We start from the raw sequence: 27,507 nt of genomic DNA on the forward strand, positions 1-27,507 counted from the left end.
GGAACATCCATGGCAGGGGAAAACTAATTCCTTCAAGTTGTCTTCAGACCTACCCCCTCACACACACAATTTTAGATAATGTAGATTTTTTTTAAAAAAAAAAGCACAAAAAGGGTAAAAATTAACCATAGTCCTAATAACAAAGTCACTCTTATGACAAAGGTGGATTCTTGTTTTGGGGTCTTTATGAACACATATAAAATATTTAGAGTTTCCACAGTGTTCATACATATATTGCCCCTTCTCTTTTCATACATATGCACACGTATATATTTTAGCTATACACACACTAACTGTTTAAATAAGAATAACTTTTAACATCTGAGAAAAAAAATCACAATCACAGGCTGGGGCAGAGCCCAGTGGTAGGTAGAAGGTGAGAGGCTCTGTCTTCATCTTCAGAACCAAACAATAAAATAACAACAGAAACAGAAACCAAAGAGGGATAGGGTTACCGGTCTGAAGTTTAGCCCATCACTCAGTTTTCCTTTCTCTGCAGCAAAACTATCTTAAGCACTTAGCTACGTGAATGACCTCTGAGCTTCACTAACTTCTCAAAAAAGATTTACTTGCCGGGCGGTGGTGGCGCACGCCTTTAATCCCAGCAATCGGGAGGCAGAGGCAGGCGGATCTCTGTGAGTTCGAGGCCAGCCTGGTCTACAAGAGCTAGTTCCAGGACAGGCTCTAAAAAAGCTGCAGAGAAACCCTGTCTCGAAAAACCAAAAAAAAAAAAAAAAAGATTTACTTAATTTCAGGTGTGTGTGTTTTGCCTGCATCTATGTCTGTGCACTGCTTGCATGCCTGGTGCCTACCGAGGTGAGAAAAGAGCTTTGGATCCCCCCGGAAGTAGAGTCACAGACAGTTGTGAGCCACCATGTGGGTGCTGGGGATTGAAGCCCTGTCCTCAGGAGAAAGCAGTCAGTGCCCTCACCCACTGGGTCATTTGAAGACATAGTTTACTAGTCTTCAAAAACAAGATAAGATGCAAACATTATTTCAATGACTACTGAGCCATAGGGAAGTGCTATGGCACAAATTCGTATCAACAGTGAGGTTTCCCTGGGTGGGGACCCAGGTAGAGTCAGAGGGTGCCATAGCAGGGAATGTGCTGGAACAGAAGCAGAGGGCAGGAGCGTGGGGCGCGGGTAAGACCAATAATTCAAAGCTCCTGCACTGCTTAGTTGGCTGAACCCCAAATCTCACATCTTAAGACTTATAAACGGAAGAACCTGGGAGCTGAAACACCACGTGACCAGGGCTAGAGCCCTAAGAACTGGCTTTAACCTTGGCGACTGCAAAAATCACTCAACTTCATGGCTCTCGGTTTGCCATCTGCTAACGGGGTGAGAGCATCTGGCCGGCATCCCTTGCCTGGTGGGGAAGCTGCTCTTGTCTTGAGATAAAGGGGAAGGAGAAGGCACCACGCACCAGTGTGAAGCACCATTAATTACTAAGGGCTAAGAGAAAGCCTGCCTGGTTCCAGGCTCCAGGAGGGCTGGCGCAGCTCACCTCTTTCTCAGCCTCCTTCAGTTCCGCCTCTTTCTCCTTCACTCTCATCACAAACATCTGCCTCATCTCCTCCTCCTTCTTCTGCAGCTCTCCCAGGAACTCGTTCCTTTTGGCTTCATACGTCTCCTGAAGACTACGAAAAACCCGCAAACCCAGACGGGGCATGAGACACCATCATTTCTCCCCCAATCCCCTACCCCCCCCCAAAAAAAAAGACAAAACAGAGACAAGTGTCACGTACACACTAAAGCACGAGTGACATGGGCTTTCTTCCTTTTTCTGCTGAGACAAATATGTCCAAAAGCATCATGCAGTGCCAAGGCCTGCAGCTACCCTGCCAGGTTCAGAGCTCTGCAAGATGGCGGACCTAGTATCCCAGGTGAAATGGCAGGCCTTGGGAGTCAGACAGAGCAGCCCTGTAGGCTCAGCTCTGAGTCCCCTGGGCGGAGGGAGGTTTCAGACACAACAACCCTTACTTCCCTGAGCTGAGACTGCGTGAATGAGTTAGGGGGAAGCTGAGAAGAGCGTGTGTCATACAAGCAGTGCTGACTAAGGGCTTCCCTTCCTCCGCTCAGCTCACTCTACCCGCAAAGAGAACAAGAGACGTCGTGAGACGACTACCTTCGAAAGACGGGGTAGAAAGCTGTCACTCCACAAGTCACAGCACAGTTTTAAGTGGTGTGGGGAGGAGTCTTATTTCAGTTTGATCCTGTACTCTTTCTACACAACTCACAGCCTGCACTTCATACTCACGCCACGACTCACCTGCATCTCTGTCAGAACAAAGACATTTCCAGAGGAAGGAAGTGTCTTTAGTAACACAAAGGACACACGCATGCGCACACACACCTCATGTACCACAAAGAAACAGGAGTTCCTGTGTATATGGCACTCCCTTCTCTCCTTAGCAGTTTATCTAGGACGGCTGGATAGTAACAGAACCTGCAGGTGGCGTCTAGGACAGCTGGATAGTAACAGAACCTGCAGGTGGCGTCTAGGACAGCTGGATAGTAACAGAACCTGCAGGTGGTGTCTAGGACAGCTGGATAGTGACAGAACCTGCAGATGGCGTCTAGGACGGCTGGATAGTAACAGAACCTGCAGGTGGCGTCTACCTTTAACACAGACTGAATGCACAGAGGGCATACTCTACTGCAGCCCAGACGGCAGCCATGGGTTCTCCCAGGAACCCTCTAGCGGCACTCAGGTGGTGAAGGAGGAACGCCCAGTGGGGAAGCACTCTGGTGCGGGAACACAACAGGTAGACAGAGTCATACGAAGAGTGTGATGAGGTTCGGAGTGTCACACCTCATTAGCCCACAGAAGACAAGTTCTCCTGCCCTGCACACTGCCAATGCTCTCTGCTGGCAAGCAAGCATGTGCTTTGAGTTTCAGAAGTTACTTTTATTATATGAGACAAAAACAAGTTGGAAATATTAGTATTGGCTAATATTAAAGTGATGTTTAGAATTCATTTTTAAGAGAATTTTTATCAGTAGTTCCTTTAGAGTAATTCACAAATGACTGACTATCTCCATCAGCTGTGATAAACTCGTCACCTTTATCTGTGAATCAGACTTACACAAGGGATAGCCTGGCCCTGTTACAAAATCTTACAGAAAATTTAGTTTTCTATTTAGTATCATGAACGGACCTCTCTCATCAAGCAATGTTCCTTATGCAGAAACACCCCAACCTGTGTTCTGCGATCATGACCTAGCTTCAGGAGAAGAACTTCAAAGGGACGAGTTCTGGAGTCAAAACAGCAAGCATGCTCCTCCATCGGGGGATCCGTCACGCACAGTGGGCCCACCCTCACAGCACACCGTGGCCACATGGACGCATCTTAGTGTACTTTCCTAAATCCAGATGCATGGAACCCTAGCCAGCTCAGAAGACTCCCTGCATGCAGAGCATGCACAGGGGCACCGCAGCAAGGGCATCATTGGCAGTTCCCAGCTTTTAAACTGGAGCCCTTGACTCCCTCTGCTAAGTGAGACACTGTGGTCATCTCACAAGGGTCTCAGCTGCTCAGGAGGACCTGATGTTCTCTTTGGAAGCCCATAGGAGAAGGTTTTCTTCACTGGCATCAAGGAAAAGGATGCCCCGAATCTTAGGGGTCCACAGAGAGTGGCCTCCTCCTCGTCTGACTCTCCTGGAACCATCTGATAGAAGGTATGTCAGGGTCTGGTCATTGTCACCAGGACTTACAAAGCACTTTATCCACATGAACGCATTAATCCCTGTAATAAGGTCATAGAGTAGACACCTCCCATTCCCCATCTTATAGATGGAGGAACGTGGGCACAGGGTAGTTATCTGCCTTGGTTGTACCATGAAGATGTCAAGGTACCAAGACTGAACCTAGGCCACTCACTGATGGGAGCCCTACCCACTTTCCACTTGGCTGGTGAGCCAGGGCCTTATATACCCCTAAAACAGCCTGAGGGGACTCTGTGAAAGATGAGGGTGGTACCCGAGTATTTTCTATGAGTCAGAGAGAAGATGCTACTCTGAGAGGAAGGATGAACAATTTGGACAGGGGGTATGCCATAAAGGGCAATGGTGTCTCAGGAGAAAAGCCAAGAAACACTAGTTCCCTTGGCTCAAGAAGGTCTTGGGTCCTCTGGTTGGAACTGTGTTCCACGGCCACAGAGCCACACGCATGGAGGCAAACGGGAAAGGCAGAGAGAGAAAAGAGCGGCTGGTGTCCCGGTATCCAGGTAATCTTTTAGAGAACAAGAAAGGCACCTGTCTAAATCTAAGTGGGCTCAAGGACAACACCAGGGCCGTGGGTGAGTGCTAGTATTCTCGCTGCCCAGAACAGCCCAGCCCTACTCTACGTGGTCTCCCACTGGCTCCCACTGGCTCCCACTACTAGAACTGGTGGCCCAATAAACATGCATCTGAGGTCACAGCCTGCTCAAAAGAACTGACTTCAATGTCCAACCCCACAGGAAACCTCTGCTTAAGCAATTTAGGAAACTTTTAGCCTTTCGGTTATACTTCTCCCGGTCACCCCAACTGCACCTGGGGAGGGGGGCTCATCCAGGAGCATTTTCACCTTGAGAGATCTGAGCTAAACAGAAAGGCATAGGGAGTTAAGGTTTTAACGTCAATGGAGTAATTACTGGCTGTAGAAGAAACAGCACTGAATTACTAAATGAATACTGTACTAGCTGACTCTGCTGCAATCCTTTTTCTCTTTGTTTTTTGGGTTTTTTTTTCCTAGTAAGGCTGCTAGAGATCAACTCAACGGAGGCATCTCAGTTTACCTGAGAAATGCCTGAGAAGGTCAGACCTGGTGGCACAAACCTCTAACCCCAGTCCTCGGAAGGTAGACGAAGGTTGAGCTTCCGTGAGTTCGAGCCCAGTCTGGCTATACGGTGAGTCAGAGGCCAGTGAGGATTACACAGTGAGACCTGAGAAGACACTGGTGTGGTAAAAGGTTTAAACTTGGACAAGGTCGGTCAGTTACCAGGTCCCCTTTCCACTCGCTTTGTCCAAGGCAGACTTGACATGCAACGAAAACATCAAATGTTGACACTGGAAGGAGGGAAAACCAGAACATCCAGGAATGGTGCCATCAAAGATCAACTGTGGTTTCTGTGTCTTTAGCTCTGCGCCCCTTGTTACCCTGTCCCCACGGCTTAGGAACTGCTGCAGGCCCAAGAGTCCCAAGGGAGGGGCTGACTTCCAACACAGTGCCACCAAGAAAGGGGATTCATACTCACTTCACACTGGGCCAAAGTCAGGTCCCTGTGGTGATCTTTCCCACAGCAGGAAGGACGTCTGAGTTGAGTGGGTGACTGTACAAGGAGGACCCATCTCCATTTTAAATGGAAAACACTGTCCTAGTTACTGAGGTAATGAATTTATCTTTAAAAGCTCTACTTTCACCTTTGTTTTTTTAAGACACAGGCCTTGGTTATAATATATATATATGGGCCTTGGTTATAATGTATATGGGTCTTGGTTATAATGTATACAAGCCTTGGTTATAATGTATACAAGCCTTGGTTATAATGTATATGAGTCTTGGTAATGATGTATAGGTATAAACATTTTCCTATTTCAACATCAAAAAGGAAACTTAGGGCCTATAGAAATGGGACCAAATGGGTAAGGAGGCGGGGACCATAACTCCAGTGTCATCAGCGAAATCTGAAGCCTGAAAGATGGTGTAGCCTGCAGCCCTGCTGGGCCTCCTCCAGGCAGGCCCTTACCCTGGGCTTGTAGGAGCTGCCTTAATAAAAATAGCAGCAACAGAGTCAGTGGGGTGACTCGGGGGCGGGGAGGCAGGCGGACAGACGGATGGACTGCGTGCCTGCACAGGCAGGAAAGCAGCCCTGGCCATCTTGATAGGAAGGCTGGTCTTTTTGATGAAAGGCAGACAGACCACCTGGCTTCTCCTTGCGTTAGCAGGAACAGGTAGCATCCCAGACCCTCTAATTTCTCAAATTCCAGAACTTAAAAGAACACAGGTGTGCAGGATGGTTTTTTTTAACACAATGAGAGGCAAATTACCTCTAACAACCTAAGCGGCAAGGAATCCAGGCGATGACCTAGTCCAGGTGTTGGTAGATCACAGAAACAGATTTAGCCTCCTGCTTCCTGTCATTGCCAGTAAGGTTTTACTGGCTGGAATGAAGACATGCCCATTCATTTATATTATGGTCTAAAGTGCTTCCCAATGAGACGAGCAGAACTGGATACGGTGATGAGACTCTGTGGTCTGTAGAACTGAATCAGTAAAGAAAGTCCTCTTGCTAAGTCCGCTTTGCTCCCTGATCTGGCCCAGATGGGTTAAGGACATGAGTAGCAGCAGAGCCAAGACTTGAACTCAGGCCCCTGATGCAGTGTTCCTCCACACTGTCTGGCTCTGGCCACTGCATTCAGCTTTACAGAAGTTTCTTTGTTCCACTTTTGCACATGGAAACAAATACACTATACAAAAGCCATTTTCCATCAGACTTACTAACCCTCAAATGCTCTTGGATTTTGGTAAAACATTGCAAGCATAGAAAGACCTGCTACAGCCACCATCACAGAACCACATCCTACCTGGTTGAAGACAGCCCACAAGCCTGCAGGACTGGATTACATAACGAACGGCTAGAAGCCAGTCCTTTGTGTGAGATTTACATTTGTTCTCATAAACACAGACATGCTTACGGGATTGCAGTTTCACTGTGTGGGGAACTAGCCCAGAAAGTACTGAACTTTCTCTAAAGTGGTTCCAAGAGAGAACTCCTCCCACCAAAGGGGCCGTTCAGATGATTGGAGACTGTCTCACTCAGCACTTGAGGCTCGGGTTCTTTGGCCAGCCATCAGTTCTGTGGCTCGTACATTTTAGAGCGTGTCCTCGTGGTGGCCACAAGAGGTGGAAAACAAGTCACTCAAACCAGAAGAGGCTCAGGGTCCAGACAAACCTCACGTTGGCTCAATTGAGATCGCCCTTAAGAAAACTGCTCAGGCTCAGACTGGACGATTCCTTCCTCTACCAGGAGGTGGCGACCTGGCCTTGAGCCTCACCTTCCACAGTGACTCAGAGCCACGCCTCCAATCAACCCAACTAGCTCTTTCTTCACCACAGCAAGCTCTATCAGAATGTGGGCAGTTGCTAGGGTGCTGAGCCTAGCTTGCTTTGAAATTTATTTTTATGTGTGTAGGGGTGTTTTGCCTGAATTTATGTATGCACCACACGAGTGCCTGGTGCCCAAAGAAGCCAGAGGAGAGTATCAAATCCCTTGGAACTGAAGCTTCAGATGGCCACAAGCCTTGATGTGGGTGGTGGGATCAAACCACTGAGCCACCTCTCCAGCTCCAATCACACTTCGCTTGTCCATCCGTGAGGCGGGCAATACATAAACTATCTAAGCTTTCCCCTTTCCTACCCGCCTTCAGAACTGAACAACAGTGTGAAAAATCAAGAGAACTTGAGGGCTGGAGAGAGGGCTCAGTGGTTAAGCCACTGGCTGCCCCTCCAGAGGACCCGAGTTTGGGGCCCAGAATCCACATCAAGCTGCTCACCTGTAATTCCAACACCAGAGGATCTGACACCCCCTTCTTTCTGGACTCTATGGCGGACGCACACAAGCATGCACACGCGCACAAGTGCCCACACTCACACACGCACCAAAACACCCACACATTCTTTTTTTTTTTTTTTTTTTAAAGAGTATTTGAAAGCTAGTGGCCTTAGGAAGTTAAATCTGTTCAGCACAATGAAAGTGGCGAATGTGGGGGCGTGGGTCAGGCACTACACCCCACAAACAGAATGAAGAGCTTGGGGTCAGGAGCCAGGATTCAGAACAACCCCCTTTCCCTAACTACAGGACTTTAGGCAGGTTGCTTACATTCTGAGGGCTTTGAATGTTAGCACTTGTAACAACCCCTCCGGAGTGCAGCGATAACAACACCCACTTCACTGAGCAGAGATAAGTGGGTATCACAGCTCCCGATGATTCACAGTATTAATCCCTCCCTACCAAGCCGCTGTATTACCGGGGCTTCAGTCCCAACAATCCTTTCCGGGGTGCGCCAATACACCGCCCGGCACAGCTGAGACACCTGTCTGCTGTGTGCACTCCTACCTGAAGGGCTTGCTGTCAGGGTCGGTGTCCTTGAAGCCCATTTCCTCAAGCTTACAGCGCCGGTACAACTCATAGTGGCGCGTGTGGGTCTGTTCTCGCAAGTCCTCCATGTTCACGCGGATCAGCATCTCCCTCAGCTTTACGAAATCACAGTGGTTTTCATTCTCCACTACAGGAAACCAGCAAAGGGGAGGAAGGCCATCAACAGCGAAGTCACCGACAACCAAAGTGGCATTCCGGAGGGGTTGTCACCGTCTCTTGGAGGTCTCAAAAAGGCCTATGCCGTGGTGGTCCCTCCCTCCATTCCCAGTGAAGCACTAACCATGGTGGTGGAAAGAGGGTGCTGAAGGAGGGACTCCCCAAATCTTTCCTTTACCTTCCTGACCATTCTGCCATGCAGACTGTGGCTCACTTTGCAGATGCAGAGGTCTGGGGTGCCAGCTGACTGCCCAATAGGGGTAACGTGTGGCTCCAAAGAGATTCCTAACTACCATGCCGTGCTGCCCCAACCCAGCAGGGCAGTGTTTAAATACCACCACTATTCCCGGTTACCCGATATGAAATAATAACATTTCCTTGGAAAGCGGCTTTCCCAGTGACAAGGAAGGAACAAGAGCCCTCTTGCTGGGAGACTTGCTCTCTCCCAGCTTTCTGATGCTTTGCTGGTTCCACTGGCTCAAACTCTCTGGGAAGAACTCTTTCGTCTTTTAGGAAATTTCCCACACAGCCCGACATCTTGAGGGGCTGCCTCAGTATCAGGGCCTGCAGCTGCTTCTTAGCCTGTCTACCTGCCAGAAGACCGTTTCTTTCTTCCTCAGACCCACGGTGGCTAAATGGCGCCACTCCTTCCCACCTGTGCCAGGTGGACACCTCCCTAGACAACAAGGGGAGAGAAGGACTGTGGCCATCCTTTCTCCATCACACGCGCTAACACGAGAGCCCCTTGCCCGTGACGAGACCTACCCTGCACTCCATCATACACGCTAACACGAGAGCCCCTTGCCCGTGACGAGACCTACCCTGCACTCCATCATACACGTTAACACGAGAGCCCCTTTCCCGTGACGAGACCTACCCTGCACCACACCCCAAGGGTACTGCCTGGCCTTGGTCATCTTGTTGCCGATCTTCACCTCTTCAGTGCTGCCAACCACCGCAAAGGGGAGATGGACCTGCCGGGCGACAGAACGGGCAAGCGGTTATCCTCGCAGCTCCAATCATAGTCTCTGACCCCATCACTCTTCCTGCTAGAGAGGGGCCTCTTTATGTGGAGAAAACATGGTCACATGAAGGGGGTGGGGACCCTGTAGCTAGGCAGATGTCCTTCATGACGTATATTCTCTCCAGCCCATACACACTAGATTTGTGAGTTGCATGCCACCTATCACAGCTGCCACCCGTTACCTGTGTCCACGAGATACTTAAAACGTGGCTTATGGAGGACTGGAAAGATGGTTTAGTGGTTAGGAGCACTAGCTGCTCTTCCCACGAGATCTAGGTTCAGTTCCCAGCAACTACACCTTGGTGGCTAATTCCAGTTCCATAAGATCTGATGCCCTCTTCTGGTCTCCATGGGCACTGCATGCATGTGGTACACACATTCAAAAGTAAATCTTCTGAAATATATATATAGCTTGGGAGATCAAGATGACCACTTTTAAATTTCATTTACTTTTTAACTGATTCACATTTAAATTTAAAAATGAAAGCAATGCAAAATGTCTTCCCATTAAATATTAAATTTATTGATTGGTAGGAGTTTGCACTTCATTTAGCTTTGAGCTCAAACCAAATCTTTAACAAAAGGTACAGAAGGGCTTTATGAAGGCAAAGGAAAATTATCATGAGTAACTGTTTTCATACTGAAAAACTTTAAAGCATGTTAGGAATGACAAATGCATGAGCTGCCTCTTGATTGTAATTTCATGTCAGGTGAATGCAGACCTGTTTCTGAGGATGTGAACTCTGACCTGAGGCTCGGGGTCGTTAGATTCCAAAGGCCTGCCATGGAACCGTTGCACTGGTGAGGTATAAACGGAATCCATCTAGCTTACACTGTATTTCTACTGAACATGGCTTTTCTACTTCCTGGCTTTGCAGAGATGGTAGAACCCAAGGTCCTGCATGAGCTAGGTGTGAGCTGACCACTGAGCTGAGCCCCCAGCTGCACAACTATTTCAGATGGTTCGCCAATACACAAACGCCAAGTCAGAAATACACTTTAGCCCAAAATACTGGCTCCAGCCTTGCACCCAAGCTTAGCTCAAGTAGAGATGGTACGGTATCCAAGACAACAGACTCTTCCACACGGGGTTATCTGGTAGCTATGGCTCCATCCTGGCAGCAGGGGAGAACACTGCTTTCTAGTAGCACACAGGAGTAAGGAGATCTTAAGTGGCTGCTCTGAGAACTGCTCATGGCTCCCTGTCCACTGTGGAAAAGGGATGGAAGGTGTTCAAGATGAATCTGGCAGCATCCACAGCTCAGGCTGCACACATGGCTTTTGTGTGATGCACAAGATATCCGAGTTTCCTGGTCCAGAGTACCTGAGATGGCTCAGCAGTTACAACCGAGTACAGTTGCTCCTACTAAGGACCAGAGTTCTGCTCCCAGCACCCATTTGGGAGGACAGGGGCTCACAACCGCTCCGGCTCCAAAGCCTCTGCTCTCAAATGCACATACTCACAGAAAGATACACACTCATCCACATAATTAAAAATAATTCTGCTTTGTTTTGAGACAGGGTCTAATTATGTAGCGTTGGTTGGCCTGAAACTTGCTATATAGACCAGACTGGCCTCAAAATTACAGAAATATGCCTACCTCTGCCTTCCAAGTGCTGGGATTAAAGGCATGTGCCAACCACCCTCAGCTAAAAATAAAATAAATCTTTAAATTTTTTTCTAATCAATCCCTCACACCGTAGGAAGGAGAACACGAGAACACATTCTTTTTCTCAAATCCCAAATCTGAAACCAAAATGTAGTCTCTGTAGGTAAAGAGAAAGGGAGCTTGCTGGTGTGGGAAGTCCTTCTGTATATGGGTTACTTTTACTGGTTAATGAATAAAGAAGCTTCTTGGGCCTGCGGCAGGGCAGCACAGAGCAAGGCTGGGATTCCAAGCAGAGATAGAGGAGAAAAGAAGGCAGAGAAAGAGAGACGCCGTGTAGCTGCCGAAGGAGACAGACGCTGGATCCTTACCAGTAAGCCACAGCCTCGTGCCAATACACAGATTAATAGAAATGAGTTCATTCAAAAACGTAAGAGCTAGCTAGAAATATGCCTGAGTCATTCATTGGCTGAACAGTGATGCAATTAATATGGTTTCTGTGTATTATTTGGGACTGAGCAGTCAGGAAACAAGTCTGTCTATACCCTACCAGATAACGTTCTAACATATTAATCCAGGAAATAGTGGCCACTCAAGGTGACAGGAGCAACTGCCAAGTCTAGATTTAACAACTAATACACGTATGTGGCACGAAAAGGGGAAGGGGCCTATAAATGGGGGGGGGGGGAATAGGCTTAAAGGGAGAGGAGTGTGTAGCAGGAGAGGAGAAAGGAAGAAACAAAACATCTCATGTTTCTTCTTGTACGGGACCGTGTGTGTGTGTGTGTGTGTGTGTGTGTGTGTGTGACATGAAAGCAAAGGGGGACTTTGAAGGAAGGAAAAAAACTACAAAGTTGGTACGGTGTTCAACATGGCTTGTCCTAACTGAGGCAACAAAAGAATTAAGAAAGGACAGACACACAGACACAGAAACGCTGAGGTCAGGCAGGCTGCGCACACTGATGGAGCGTGCATGGTGCCTACTACTCTACCACGCCTAGAATCCCATCCAGCTGATTACGTACAGCACAGGGGCAGGGTTGGCTAGCCTCAGCAGGGGGTCTCTGTAGTGAGCAGTGAACCTCAGGAAGACACTGCAGTTACTAGTCTTTGTACACACTAGTTAATTGTGAGCATACACTTGTACTTATTAACGCTGTCAGCATTCACATTCAGACTAGAGAAAGGCTTAGCTACCCTCTGAGCCTCAGTGGTCTTTGATACTGTCACCCTTAAGTCAACAATACACATTCCCTCAGGACTTCAATAGCCCCTTACACACTGCTCGGGGCTTCCTTGGCTCTCCACAGTAGGCATTAATATGAGCAAAGTACGAAAACATGCTTTTGAGAACCATTACTTCTGTACACTAAAAATTAATTTAAAAACAAAAGCCCTTATGACTCCCCAAAATAGGTAAATAAATTATGGTTGAGGGGAAAAGGCAACTGATCCAGTCATGGTGGTTTATGCCCTAACATTCAAGAGGCTGAGGCAGGAGGATCAAAAGTATGAAGTCAGCCTTGGCTATACTTTGAGTCTGACACCCAGCTGGGCTACAGGAGAACCTGGCCAGCGAGATGACACCTTCAGCGGATTCAGGGGAACAGCTCAGACGGGAAAGCAGTACTGAGGCAAAGGGAGGCAGGCAGCCATATTTCTGCCAGCATGGACAGGGCAGGGGCTCCTTCCTTTGAGCGGCTTTGTATGAGGTCCTGGGCTATTGTCACAAAGACTCCCCGTAGAAATCAGTGGTGGGCAGAAAGCTAAAACAATCCTGACTCTCTTCCCTACTTGACAGCTGGGGAAACTGAGGCACTGGCTAGTTAAATGACTCACAGCCACAGCAGGGCTAGAGTCCCACTGAAGACAGCAGCACAGGCTTTTCCAGCCCCTCTGCGATGATGCTGCCACTACACGCGTTCTGGAAGGCCTCCCTCCGCTCCCCATCTGACTGACGACTTACGCTCATCGTTGCATTAATCTCAGCCACCGTTTCCTCATCCGTGGGGAACTGATAAATCTGGACTCCGTTGCTGACGAGTTCACTCATGATCTTGCTCTTGAATTTGTGCAATTCGTTCTTGGCAATGGTGTCCGCTTTTGCAATTATTGGAATGATGTTCACCTGCAAAGCAAGCATGTTCACGTTCACACAATCCCGCTGCGAGAAAGAAAACTGGACAAAGAAACAGAAGCTACAGGGCACCACTGGATGCAGGTGATGCTGACGACCAGACACCCATGAGAAGTGAGACGCAGGCCCAGGATCCGCTTAGCTAGCTCGCTCTCGGAACACTGCCACCCTCGCATCCCACACCGACCTTGTAATTTCCTCTCCTGCACCGCCTCCCACTTTACAGCATTGACAACGAGGGAGTCAGGCCACTCTGTGAATAAACGGCTACTCCTGAATCCTTTCAGGGGTGTGGTTTGCTAAAGCGGAGCATCATCGGAGCTATGCAGGACCGACCCCCTTTCCTTTCTGAAAATTTGGGGGATTTAAGTATCAGACCAAAAATAAAATAATAATAATAATAAAATATTTTTAAATGACCTATTTTTAAAATTTTCTTTCTCAGAGTTAATTCTTTTGAAAATCAGTTTTTATCAAATGACCTCTTCATCCAGGATCAAAAACAGGCTCACCGGAGCGTGGTGGCACACACATCAAATGCCAGCACTAAGGAGGCAGAGTCAGGAGGATGAAGCGGTCCAGGCTATCTATCCTCAGCTACACAGGAAGTCTGAGGCTGGCATGGGCTCAAAAACAGCAAGGCTCACTTTCAGTCTCAGTTACAAACAGGGGAGCATTTAGAGTTTGACATTAATGACAGACAGTCCAGGGTAAGAGCCAGGACACCTGGGAATGCAGGCACAAAGCCCCAAGGTAGGACGTTACTTCCTACTCCCCAAACCCCGTTGAAAGGATGCAGTCTTTCGAGAGAGGGTCTCACGTAGATGGCGGCAAACCCACTCCGGACCCAGGCTGGCTGGGTCTCTGATTCTCCTATCTCCACTTCCTGAGTGCTGGGTCAACAGAAATGACATTTTTTTTTTTTTTTAGTTCGTGGTTAAAGTTGAACTCTCTCCCCCTCTCTCTCAGGCACAGGGATTTTAGGGAATGCTATGGACAGCTTTCTAGACTAGACTCTCCGCCCGGTTCACGAGCCCATGGTCTTTCAGGCACATTTGAATTTTTTGCTTTTCCCCTTCAAGGGCCAAACCAGAAACTCCTGACAAACCAGAACGAGAGATGTGAAGTCTGTCTTCAATCTCTCTCTCGCATCCTCCCAAATGCCATGGGCTTGGGCTTCCTCCAGTGGAGGGGAGCGTCCCTGACAGCAAATAAAGGCTTGATCAGAACCCGAGGGGCAAAGCTTACTGACTACCTGTGCACACACCAGACTGAGATGCAAAGACACAGACAAAACATGGCTTTCTTGGCCAAACTGACCAGGGTAAATAGAGACACCCAACCATCACATGAGCAGGCAATTACAATCTTCTAGAATGATCGTAACTGATTAACTCTTCCCTTGACCTTTCTCAATGAAACTGAATGGAACAGCACTGAAAGACAGCACTCAGATCCCCGATAATATCATACCGTGTTGTCTAAAAGTCGAATCTGCCTAGCGGTTGGACTCTGGTTTGTTTGTGTTTGTTCGGCCTCTGGTTTCTCCCTTTTCCTTTCAACTCCTTTCCTGAATGTCTCTAACAAATGGATGCTTAGAGAGCAGAAGGGCCTGCGGGTTTCCAAGGACCAGGGAGAAGGGGTGCAGCCCTCCCCACGTGGGATCTGCCACTACCAAGATGAGGCAAGGTAAAACTCCCAGGGACTGAAGTCCAGAGAATTGAATAGAATGAGGAAGAATGTCTGTTATCCTTGCAGAGTCCGGTGGGGATGGTGGTGGCGGTAATAATAATAATAATAATAATAATAATAATAATAATACTTTAAGGCCAGTAGAGTATCTTTCTGTATAGCCCAAAGAGCCTGGCTGGTTCAGAAAGGAGCTTGGGGACAGGTCAATTACTGAACATTCTCTCTATGTTTTAGTTCTCTGCAGAGAAAGAATCTCTTTAACAGTTTTTTGGTTTTTTTTTTTTTTTTTTTGCGGGCAGGGAGTGGGTGGGTACAGCCAAAAACACATCCCAGAGCTTTGATCATCCAGTGAGAATCTCCACTGAGTGCCAGAGGGGCTCAGAGTCTCGGGGAAAGTACCACAGCTTAGTTTGTGGTTGTTCCTGATGCCCTTGTATCATCCATTTCAGAACATAGTGTTTTCTGTTTATTTTAAAACAGAAAACTAAGTTAATTATAAAATTGGAATCAGATTATATCATACCGACAGCCCCCCTTCCTTCAAGAGCTGTAGAAACAGAGGCTACAAATATGCCAGGCCCAGGGCCAAAAGCGAAACGTAGACTTTATTTTCTTGAGACGAGTACAGTTAAAAATCTAGAAGGCTGAGTGTCCTCAAGCAGGCAAAACATTAAAATCTGATATCACTCTAAATTCAAATTATAGCCAGGGCTTTATAGGCCTCCAGGAGGGCAAATAGACGCCACGCTTATCTACCAGTCCCCGTCTAAGAACTAAGTGTAGGGCCGTGTGCTGCTTTTGTCTTCTCTTGACCAACACTCAGAAGAGGTTTTTAGGCATTCATCTCATTCGGACAACCTCTATCTCTGTAATCTAGAAAAAAAGAAAGCGTTAACAAAGCCCAGCTACATACATTCCAGAAAATAACCCGGGTCCTTAGAGAAAGTGTCAGAGTGGATAGAACTCCATCCAATACCTTGCTGTCTAGCTTCTTCATGGTGACCAGGTCCAGGGACTTCAGGGAGTGGCCCGTGGGGGCGATGAAGTAAAGGCAGGCGTGAATCCTTGTGTCATGGTAGTTGAAAAGAGAACGTTTAATTTTCAATTCCTCTTGCAAGTAGGCCTCAAACTGGGCATCAATATATTCCACTATAGGCTTGTAGCTAGAATGCAGAACAACAATTTTTCAATTTTTTTAAGTCTCAAAAAAATTTGCAGGTTGGGGCAAACAGTCTTCTGGGAAACATTATGGGTGACTCACTCTGCCCTAAGAGCCAGGACCCAAGTTCTTGACCTTCCTGCCTCTCCTCTCTGTGTTCTCTGTGTTCCAGCAGCACACAGCCATTGTACGGGCCCCCAGACATCCATCCTCACGTGCCGCATGCCTCTGCTCGCAAGGTCCTTCAGCTCAACCCTCTAAAACAATCCATCTTAATAAAGTGATTCTGACAGCTTCTAATGCCTGCTTGGCGTTGGTGCAGGGAAAGACACCAGCCTGCGACTTCAGAACAGGACATGGCTGACCCCAGCTTCCCTTGGATCCTCTGCACATCCCCTAGAGGAACGCAGGCTGAACTCTCTGCATTCCCGAAAGTTCATCAAGACACGGAAGAGCCTGGGCAACCGTGATTTAAGAACTCTGTCCTCTAACCATAACTTTGTTCCCTGTCCCTCCACACCAAGTCACAGCTAACTCTGTCTTGGACAACTATGGACGAGTCTATTACCTGGCCATGAAAATCATCAACAGCCTATCAGAAACACATTCTTCAGGAAGTAAGCAACGGGTCCATTAACCCTTTCAGTCTCTAAGGGAACCAATCAGAGGGATTCTGTTATAGCAGCAAAGGCATCGATCTGTTAGGAACGCAAGGCGTTACTTCTCTCCAGACTTAACTTTCTGCTATAAGTTTGTAAGAACAGTTCAGTAGTAAAAAAATAAGTCTTTCAACACCCAGATCCCAGACCCATAAATTAAACCGAAAGCTCCCACAGGACGCCACAAAACCTTACAGTGGGATGAAGCAGACGTCCCACCTAAGGAGAGTGGAAGGGAGTGTGTGTGTGTGTGTGTGTGTGTGTGTGTGTGTGTGTGTGTGTGGTGTGGTGTCGTGTAGGTTAGAGGGCAATTTCAGGCACTGCTCCTCAAGAGCCATTCACTTTCTCTTTTGGGACAGGGTCTCTGACTGGCTTGGGGCTTGCCAGGCAGGATGTTAGCTGGCCACTGAGGACCAGGGATCCGCTGGTGTCTCCTCCCCAGAACTAGAATTACCAGCCCACAGCACCACACATGATTTTTGGTATGTATTTTAGGTGGTGAACTCAGATCCTCATGCTTGCATAGTGGGCACTTATATTGAACGAGCCATCTCCACAGCCCCTTGTTTAGGTGTTTGGAGGCAAAGTCTCGATAAGTAGCTAGCCTTGGACTTGCTATGTTGCCCAGGCTAGCCTCTGCTCAATCAAACTTGTGGCATTCCTGTCTTAGTTTCCCGAGTGCCCGGACTACATGTATGCATTCCTACACCTAGCTACCAAACAACTGCTCACTGTATTCCTTCTTTGATGATTTGATCATAATCCACTGGCAGAATGTAAACAGTCTCTCTACAGGTTTAAAAAAAAAAGGTAGACCATGTCTCATCAATTAAAATTAGAATTCCAAAACTCCAATGCAAAGGATAGCGGCTGATAACAAGAATCTTTAGTTTCTCAGTTTTGAAATATAGGTACACATTACATAACAATACCCACATTCGATGACATTTTCAGGTAGTTGTGTAAGAGAACCATGGATTCAGGTCAAAGTGCCTGCGCCCAAAAGCCAGCATCACAGTCACCAGCCCCGTGGCCTTGAACCGATCCCTAAATCTTTCTGTGTTTCACTTTCCCATAAATAAGCCAGGCACCAAAATGACAGCTTGAGGAGATCCTGGTACACACTTCTAATCCCAGTACCAGGAGGCAGATGAAGGAAGACCAAGAGTTCAAGGCCAGCCTCAGCTACGCAAGTTCCAGGCAAGCCTGGGCTACAAGAGACCCTGACTTTAAAAAGGTAAAACAAATAAACCCAGAATGCAGTAAATCCAAGGAAAGTGGTTGGAGGTTTTTTTTTTAAAGGAGGGGGGAAGAGAAAGCGCCCCAAGAACTCCACACCCTTTTCAGTACCCACTTCCCTAGTACTGAGCCCCACCCTGTGGGGAAGTGGACAGCCCAGGAGGTCACCCATCATGTCTGGGGGGCTGCGCCGCAGGGTTTCCTAACACTGGGGCAGGCTGTTCTTGTCAGCAGCCCCTTACCCCACCTAGAAGGAGATACTACCAGTGTGTCCTTGCTTCCTTGATTCTGAGTCTGGGCGGTCCCTGCCTTGTCTCAGGGGCAGTTCCAAGCTTGGTTCTGCTTTCTACTGATTTCTACTAATTGCTTCTGGTCTTAAGCCGCCTCCACGCTGGGTGGAGTGGGGTGGGAGCACGGTGGAGATTGCTTGGAGAGCTGGGATCCTTTTCTCTCTTTGTCCCTTAGGCCTCCTTTGCTGCTTCTACCAAACTCCTGCCAGCCCTTCACCCTCCCTTCCTCTGTGGTTACCCTGGAAAACCACATTTATTCTGACCATCCCTTCGATGACAAGCCACAGCCGTCTACCTCCAGCCCAGTCTTTCCATTGAGTTTTAGATCCCTGCACCCAACTGCTTATTGAATCTTTCCGATGGGTCTTCTCTTCTACGCCCCATAGGAGCCTTTCCTCCCACTTGCCATTGTCAGCCTGTGGGTGCCAGAACCTGGAGTTCAACACGCAGCCCCTTTCCTTCCCAGACAAGGATGAAATCTCCAGCTAGCACACGGGAGCAAAGGCCTAGTCTGTGAAATATAACTGTCCCCACCAACATCACTAGCTAAGTGCCAGGAGGGGGGAAAAGGACCGAAAAGAAAAAAGGGAGAGAGGAAATGATATCATTACAAACAAACAAAAGCCACTGGGCACTCGGAGAACAATTTCCTTAGGCTAAAGTTTCGTTGTGGGAATGAGACAATGAAGAGTTTCCTCCGGGGAAACAGGCCGGCCAGTGGTCTACTCTCTCCCCAGTCTCCTTGAAACAAGCAGCCCACTGTGTCTCAACCCCTTCCACCCTTCTCTGCACTCCCAGAAAGAGAGAGGAACCTAAGTGCCTTTTGTCCCCATCGCTATAGAAAGGACACCTGTCTAGTTCTGTGTGGCGAGTCCACCGTCTGGACTATCACGTGAGCAGAAGGCAGGCGTGAGAACAAAGGGGTTGCTATACTGAACATAATCTCCTTCTCAGGGACCATTCCCCACTGTGCATTCTGCGCATACGCTTCTAGCCATGAGGACACAGTGAAATGAGATGTGTTCACCCTCAAATCGCAGGGAAAAGCCGTTCTCTGCGGATTTTTTCTATGATCATTCTTGCAACATGGCCAGCAGTATTATTTGACCCCATTTCCCATGATTAATGTGTGACCACGTTTTCCTTCTTCTCTCACTATCTGTTAACCAAAGACCGTTTTCCTTACCTCTGGACGCTGCTACCAGGAAGCTGGCTGGAAACTTGAATTGGAAGGGCAAACACTGCACTTCCTGCTGTTTCCTAACTGTGGTGGAGACGGAGATTCTCTCGGTGGGCTGGACTGTCCACTTTCCAGGCAGGTAGGTACCTTATAGTTCATGGCACCTCCCAAAGGTGGGGCAAATGAGTCTGATTCTAGTTAGGGAGCAAGACTGTGCTGGCTCTTGCCTCTCCACACCCCCTCCCCTCATCCATGAGCACAGACAGCCAGAGCAAGGAAGTCCTTAAACAAGACTTAAACATAACAGGAAATCCTCCCAGACCCCTCTTCCTGCCTCCTTCTAGCTAGCCAGGGCAGGGGCAGATAATGTTCCAAGAACGCCGACACGTCCCAAGTCTATAAACACACTGGGACATTCCTGAGGTCCTGACTCTATGGCAGAAAAGCTTGCCTAATAGAAAAAAAAGATAAGCCTGGCTTTGAGAAAGTGCATCCCTTCCTATACGGTTACACACTGATGCAAAAATGCATATCCCACTACCAATATTCTGATGGAAAGAGACTGTCCAGCAACTGTTTTTAGATAAGCCATTTAGGTTTATAGTCAATTGTCAACAATGCCTTTTGAGGCACGGGTCTAGAGCTTCAAAAGTCATTCAAAGAGGTTATGCAAGAGTTGTCAAGAAATTAAATAGGAAAAAATAATTGGTATCTAGGTTAGGTTAAAATCACACTTCCTGTCTTCGGAGTCTCCTTGGAAACTATTATTTGACCCAAATGAGTCAGCTCATTTCTTAAAGAGGACTCCAGATGCAGATATGAGGATCTGCATGTGCTAGCTTAGCTATTCGGCAGCTTGTTGCCGGCCAGTGAAAACCAGTCTGAGGGGAAGTCTGGGTTAGGGTGAGGCAAAAGAAAACCAGGGGCGGTGTTGAGGCAATGACTGCAAGCTGGAAAAGCCATGGTCCTTCTACAGATGTTAGGCAGAGGCCGCTGTTCAGTCCTGTGGGAAGCCCGACAAGAATCCAGCCAGGGAACACATAAACACGAAATTCCCCAACTCCCAGAAGAAATCTATCCCACAAAGAGACAAGAGACAGGCTTTCCACTGTGCATAGTTCTGTACAGCACAGGGAACAGATGCTGGCTGTCTCCAGCTCCCATAATGCAAGTGTGCCCTTCTCCTAGTCCCCAGGATTTTCTCCTCACGTGTTGCACTTCACATTAAAATGGTCTTCAGACACAACCTCCCCACCACCACGTCTAGGCGCTGAAAGTCAGAGGGAGGTCAGACAGAGCCTGGCTGGCCCTTCCCCAGGGCAGTACAGATGGCCCTACTTTGATCATAGGCAAACCAAGTCCTTTTCACTAAAGTAACAGTTGCCCGCGTTATCACGGGACAGTGTCTACTGCGAGTGTTTAAAGTACTCTGCAGATAAAACAGACCGCATTGCTCAGCTAAAGAATGAATGACACATTTCTGTCAGGAACTGCGCACTTACTTCTACTGGGTACTGTTACAATGTATCTAGACGACAAGCATTCCTACACAAAAAGATTTCGAACTCCACTTTACAGAATACATCCACAGAAATACACACACCATCGAGGGAAGGATTTTTTAAAACTCTGTCACAGACACATTTTGTAAGAAAAACATCCCACTTGGGATCCTAGTCTGTTTGGATGCACACCTTCCTAGGCCTGGATGGAGGGGGGAGGGCCTTGGACTTCCCACAGGGCAGGGTACCTTGCCTGTGGTACCTGGAGGGGGAAGGGGGAGTGGGGAAGCAGGGGGGAAATAAGAGAAGGGAAGGAGGTGGAAATTTTGAATGGTATTATTTATAAAGCAATAAAAAAGTCTAAAGAAATAAAAAAAAAAAGAAAAAAAAAAAAGAAAAAGAAAAACATCCCACAACTTTTGAACATGAAAAGTAGTAAGACAGCCCCATAATGCCGTCACTATCCAAAAGGGGTGAGATAGCCCTATAAATGCCGTCACTATCCAAAATGTGTCTAGAATCATCTTTGGGCCCGAGATGGTTTCAGCCTTCTTAAATCGCTTTTTGTACGAGCATAACTCCTGGAGGTCTAGAGGCCTCCACACTGAGAACGCAGGCAGTCTGCTACTGATGGAGACAGGGGAGGCATCCTGGGGCAAGCAGAATACCCATGTTAGTTGTCCACCCCCTGGAAGGACCATAAAATCTACATGGCCTGGCCTTGGTCTCGTGGTTTTCTATAAATTATAAGGCTGCCATAGGCATTGGTGGTAGAAATGAGGTTTTCTCTAGTTGGTTTGGCCAACCTGCAAGGAAACCCACTTCACAGGGAAACTAAAGCAGGGGGTTATGGACCAAAGACTCAGTTCACAGTTTGAGAACAAGTGGAACATTTTAAACAGTTAAACGTCTGAAGTGAAGATGGAAGACCAGGGTCACTGACCAAGAGGGGAGAGGATGTGGCCCTGAGGACAGTTAACATACACATCATGGCTCTCTGGCAAGGTTTTTTTTTTTTTTTTTTGAGACAGGGTTTCTCTGCAGCTTTAGAGCCTGTCCTGGAGCTAGGTCTTGTAGACCAGGCTGGTCTCGAACTCACAGAGATCCGCCTGCCTCTGCCTCCCGAGTGCTGGGATTAAAGGCGTGCGCCAACACCGCCTGGCCTCTCTGGCAAGTTTTAAGAATTAACAGCTTTCCTCAAAGAGAGGCAAATAGTCACTCATGGGGAAGACCCACATTTCTGTGACTTTACAAATGGGCTGGTGTTTCCCAGAATAAAAACTCGCTGCAGTATTTTACAGTATAGCTTCAAGTTTATGTGATGAGTCAGGGCCAGATTTTAGGACCACACAGAATCCATCGGTATTGAGTAACTGCTACCAGTGCACAAACCACCGTGCCAAATGCTTTTAAAACATTTCATTTCTTTCTTAAGAGTTATTTTCCCACGCATACACAGGAATTTGTAGTATAAATTACCTAGTTAGGTAATCCTCTTTGCATAGAGGAAATTTTAATTCATTCAATTGATCCAAATTCCTCATTAGGCTCAACTCCCTGGTCCCCCAGTTGTTTGTTATTCAGACACTAGTTGGTAATTCTGCAACCAGAGTCTTCTTCTAGGCCTCTGAATGTATCTGGGATGGACCTTCCTTGAGATGGAGTTTCCTTGAGCTGCCTATCTCCTGACCATGTCTACACTACAAAAATCTTCAGACTTACCTGTCATCTTTATTAATCTGGTCTCCAAATCCCACCGTGTCGACAATGGTTAGCTTCAGCCGTACGTTGCTTTCCTGGAGTTCGTAACTTCTGGCTTTTAACCGGACACCTGGCTCGTTGTGAGTAGCGGGGTCACTTTCAAACTTGGTGTTGAATAACGTGTCCATCAACGTGGATTTGCCAATACCCGTCTCACCTATATAACCACAAAAAGAAAACCAAAACTGGGTTAGGCGGGGAGGGCAATATTCCTGGAAATTCCACTGTGACTCCCATAGTTCTTTCTATGGATGATCTATGGGTTGAACACTTCTTTAGGAGAGCCTCTAAATCTATAAACTATTCAGCAGAAGAGGGCTTGAAGTCACAGATCAGGATATTTTCTAGTAGCCAGGCCTGATGGTGCAGACTTCCTATCCCAGCAACACAGGAGGCTGTGATAGCAGGGTTACACGTTGAACAACTTAGCAAGACTGCCTGAGAATAAGAAGTAAACAGAAATGGCTAGGGATACAGCTTAGTGGCAGACCTGCCTGGCACACATGAGGCCCTGGGTTGAAAAAAAGGATATTTCTAACCCCTAGATAGTCAGTACCTGTGATTCTGCCTATGGCCACTTTGTATACCACAAGGATAAAAACTATCTCTTTTTCTCCTGAATTGGCCTGAAAAGATTAATCAAGGAAAGATACATTAGTGCATTTAATATTTAAAAATGTATATGTTTCAAAACAATTCTTTGATAACAATAATCACCAAAGTTGCTAAGTTGCTACTTTGTGCCAGGCCCAAGATAGGAGGTCCCACACAGTCCCTCATTTATACTCCCTGTTCCCCCATCACCTAGACAGGAGGCCACACACAGACCCTCATTTATACTCCCTGTTCCCCCATCACCTAGACAGGAGGTCACACACAGACCCTCGTTTATACTCCCTGTTCCCCCATCACCTAGACAGGAGGTCACACACAGACCCTCGTTTATACTCCCTGTTCCTCCATCACCTAGGCACTGGAATTTCCTGCACTGGCAGACAAAGCACTAAGGCTCCGAATATCTTTCTTAAAGTCACAGCATAAAGTGGCAGAGCCAGAGTTCGAACCTAGAGTCTATGGTCCTAGTGTTCACAGTTATTCTGATTATCTATTATAGCTATGGCTCGGCATCTTTGTCAATTTCTTTGCTCTCCCCACCTTTTCTCCTCCCCTCTACTGAGCTAAAATCAAGATAACAAATACTAGTTTACGGATTTCATGGCCACAGTTGTGATGATATTTTAAGCACAACTTAAAGCAACCGCCTTATTGATTTACAGTGCTATTTCAAGCCAAGGCTGCGTGCCGGGCTCCTCATAGGCACAAAGCAGAGGGAAGGGCACCAAAACAACTGCACCAGGAAGGGAGAGCCAAATGTGAAGCCAGGATAAACTGAGGATTCTAAACCTCCAGCTTAGGACCATGCAAAATCTCTCATAACTTCAGTTTATCTACTCCGTCTCGGAGCTATGGGACAGGGAACTGAGCCTGTCGCTGCCCATGTGCTGCCAAGGCCGGCTGGGTGCTGATATGATTAGCAAGAGGAGGAGGGAGCGATCGAGATCACCCTTTTCAAAGCAGTCAGCAGAATGTCCTCTTAGACTCAACATCTATCAGCCCCCCAGCAATCCCTATCCCCGACCTGGCAACCCTTCCTGCAGTCCCTCTCCTGAAGGGAAGCTGGAGTCATTTTTCAGATGGTGAGAGCCCACGGGGAAAGGAGAAATTCTAGAATCCATAGCCTTACGGCAACTCTCTCACAGTATGGACAAAACTGAGTGATGAGAGCTTTTACACTGTTGCAAACACCGCTTCTCGACACAATGTAAAATAAAGTCGGATGGCGCTTTCTGGTTTGGGCCTTTTCTGATGCGCAGCCTGATGTGGCTTGCCACTTAGCATTGATTCGTTTCTTCAATAAAAAGTTGCTAGAGTGCATTTTCCTTACTCTTTAACCTTCCCCAGTGTGTCCCTGATGGATAGAATTTCCTCCCTCATCAGCCCTCAGCCAGCCAGTATTTTTCCAGTGCCTACTATGTACTCAGCTCTGTGCCAAGCTCTAGGAATATAACAATGAACTAGGCTGATACGGTGTTCTCTCATATCTTAGAATCTGGTCTAGAATGTAACCAAATACCAACCGGACGTTGCTAAGGGCAAGCTAGGGGATTGTCATTTGAAGTGTCTGCCACAGCCACACTGTTCTCCTGAGCAAGACCACACCTTCTCCCCTGTGACCTCGTGAGTTGCCACAGAAAACAGGACGACATCTTGGCCTCTGACCCAAAGACAACCACAGAAGCCTGGCAGCTACAGTGCTGCATAGGAGAGACATCCAAGTAGAGCTCTTCTCAAGAAGAGACAGTCAGCACACTGTCATGGCAAGGGAAGTAAACAGGCCGAGATGACAAGGGAGGGAGGGCTACGAACTCATGGAGATGAGAACAGGTTGATACAGAAGGGCAATACTAGACGGGAGTTATAAAGCTGGTGTTTGAGGACTCAGCATCCTAATGAGGATAGGTGTGGGGATGGCAGGGTGAACAACAACAAACTGTTGACAGCTTGCGCCTCGGTTATTGCCTGGATGTCGCTCCAGATGGCTCTGCGTCTGGCCGGATAGCATTTGAGACTGGGTTTGGTCTTCCTTACTTTGCTGAAAATGCATTTTCTCATGCATAGTAACACACACACACACACACACACACACACACACACACACCCCAGTATAAAAAAACATAAGCCAGTCTGCTTCTTCATGAATGGCCCTTCCCAAGCCCATGGCCATGATTCCCTTCCTCACAAATTAGCCATGAGCAGAACAAAAGTATTGTGTGAGAGACACAGATAAGAAGATCAGACTGTGCTGGGCAGCCTGTTGGTGGCAGTGCCCACGCCACTGTGCATATGTGTTGTGCAGGGACTGTTTGGGTCCCTGAAAACTGTCCCCGCAGGACATCAACAAAGAGGCAAGCAGGGCCCCCATCCCAGAAGTTCCCACCATGTCAAAGGTTGTCATAGAGAGACCTACTTCTCTCTCATGTTTCCCCGAGGGCAGCAATAAAACTTCCACTTACAAGGCAAGGATTCTACCTGAGACTGCAGTTACTTTCTCTTTTACTAGCTGAGGATGACTTCCGCTAGTGCGACTTGGGGATGCCACCCATCATCTTTTTAAAAAGATATGGCTGTTGAGTGATCTTCTATATTAAGGCGGAAATTGTGAACAATTAGCATTCTGGACCCTCCTTACAGCACAGAGTTAATCAACTGGTTGTAAAAACCACTTTCCTCTGAATTTCCAAGTGTTTGGCTTCCTAGTCTGTGATCTCTCTGCGCTTTTAAGGGCTGTAATTAGACACAGCAACACTAACCAAGGTTGGTTCACCAAGAGCAGTCAGTGGGACACGGCAGCAGGGTCACAGAACCAAGAGGGGTTTGTCTTTTGCAGTTCTGAGGTCCTGTTCAGGCTCTACAAGTGCTCCATCTCTTAGCTAACTGTTCAGATGTCTTTTGTTTGTCTCATGTTTTTGAGACAGGGTCTCATGGTATAGCCCTGGCTGGCCTTGAACTCCGTAGATCTGCAGACCTTTGCCTTCCAGAGTGCTGGGACCCAAGGCATGTGCTATCTCTTGTTTTGACAAGGTCTTGCTTTGTAGCCTAGGCTGGTTTTAAACTCACTATATAGCACAGGTAAGCCTCAGACTTGCAATCTCATGCCTCTGCCTCTCAAACGTAAGGCTTAGAGGCCCACACCACCATGCCTGGCATAGGTGAGATTTTTAATGCACTGGCTTTTGAACCTTCAGTCTAAATTCTAAATGCAAGGCCCTGTCTGTACCTTGAAGTTTCCCTAAAGCAAAACCATGTCTTTTTTTTTTTCCTCCTTTGTAAAAAAGATTTATTTTTATTTGATGTGTCTGAGTGTTTTGCTTGTATGCTGATTGTCTTAGTTAGGGTTTCTACTGCTGTGAAGAGACACTGTGACCACAGAAACTCTTATAAGGGAAAGCATTTAAGTGGGGCTGGTTTACAGTTCTGAGGTTCAGTCCATTATCATGGTAGGACATGGTGTCACATAGGCAGGCATGGTGCTGGAGGAGTTGAGAGTTCTACATCTTGATCCAAAGGCAACAGGAAGTGAACTGAACTAGGCATAGCTTGAGCATAGAAGACCTCAAAACCGACCCCACAGAGACACACTTCCTCCAACAAGGCCCCACCTTCTAATAGTGCCACTCCCTATGATGCTGGGGGGGGGGGCATTACATTCAAAGTGCCACCTGACTGATTAACAGACAATCTACTAGGGACAGGACTCTGTAGTGGGAGGCTGCTTGTTCCATTCTTAGCCACACAGGCCCAAAATAATCACACAGAAACTGTATTATAACACTGCCTGGCCTTTAGCTCATGCTTCTTGTTGGCTAGCTCTTATATCTTAAATTAACCCATTTCTATAAATCTGTGTAACACAACGTGGTTGTGGCCTATCGGTATAAGGTGTCATCCAGTGTCTGTCTCCACATCAGTCCTGCATCAGTCAATTTCTGTTACTACAATAAAAGGCCTGAGACAGAATAATTTTATAGAAAGTGTGTTTAGCTCACATTTGTGGAGGTCTGAAGGCATGGTGCCAGCCTCAATTTGGTGCCAATGAGGATCTAATAATGACAAATGTCATGACAACATGGACATACATACAACATGAATACATATAAGAGAACTCATGGCCAGACAGAAAGCCAGAGGATGAGGAATGGCCAGAAAAAAATCCCTGTCATGCCCTCTCAGAAGGCCAGGCACAGAGACCCAGGAGAACCACTCTCCTCCCTTCTGAAGGCAAAACCTAAGTGCCTGTCACAGACGGCCCATTCTTAAAGGTCCTGCAACGTCTCAGTACTGACACCCAGCCTAGGTCCCCAGCACATGAACTCTTGGGGGACAGACTCAAACC

General features: G+C 47.4%; 1 protein-coding gene across 3 annotated transcripts in view; it reads right to left on the reverse strand.

Moving 5' to 3' along the window:
- Septin11 (septin 11) overlaps window positions 1–27,507 on the reverse strand; it is an 86,935-nt gene that overhangs the window by 9,390 nt on the left and 50,038 nt on the right. For all 3 annotated transcript variants that reach the window (XM_038348760.1, XM_038348751.1, XM_038348742.2), the window contains exons 3-8: window positions 22,515–22,710; window positions 15,740–15,926; window positions 12,901–13,062; window positions 9,181–9,277; window positions 8,106–8,274; window positions 1,510–1,642 (exon numbers count right to left, since the gene is read on the reverse strand). In XM_038348760.1, the coding sequence (XP_038204688.1) occupies window positions 1,510–1,642; window positions 8,106–8,274; window positions 9,181–9,277; window positions 12,901–13,062; window positions 15,740–15,926; window positions 22,515–22,710 (944 nt within the window). The remainder of the gene's footprint in view (window positions 1–1,509; window positions 1,643–8,105; window positions 8,275–9,180; window positions 9,278–12,900; window positions 13,063–15,739; window positions 15,927–22,514; window positions 22,711–27,507) is intronic.

This window comes from Arvicola amphibius, chromosome 1 (assembly GCF_903992535.2).
Source record: "Arvicola amphibius chromosome 1, mArvAmp1.2, whole genome shotgun sequence".
In the NCBI taxonomy this organism is placed as follows: Eukaryota; Metazoa; Chordata; class Mammalia; order Rodentia; family Cricetidae; genus Arvicola; species Arvicola amphibius.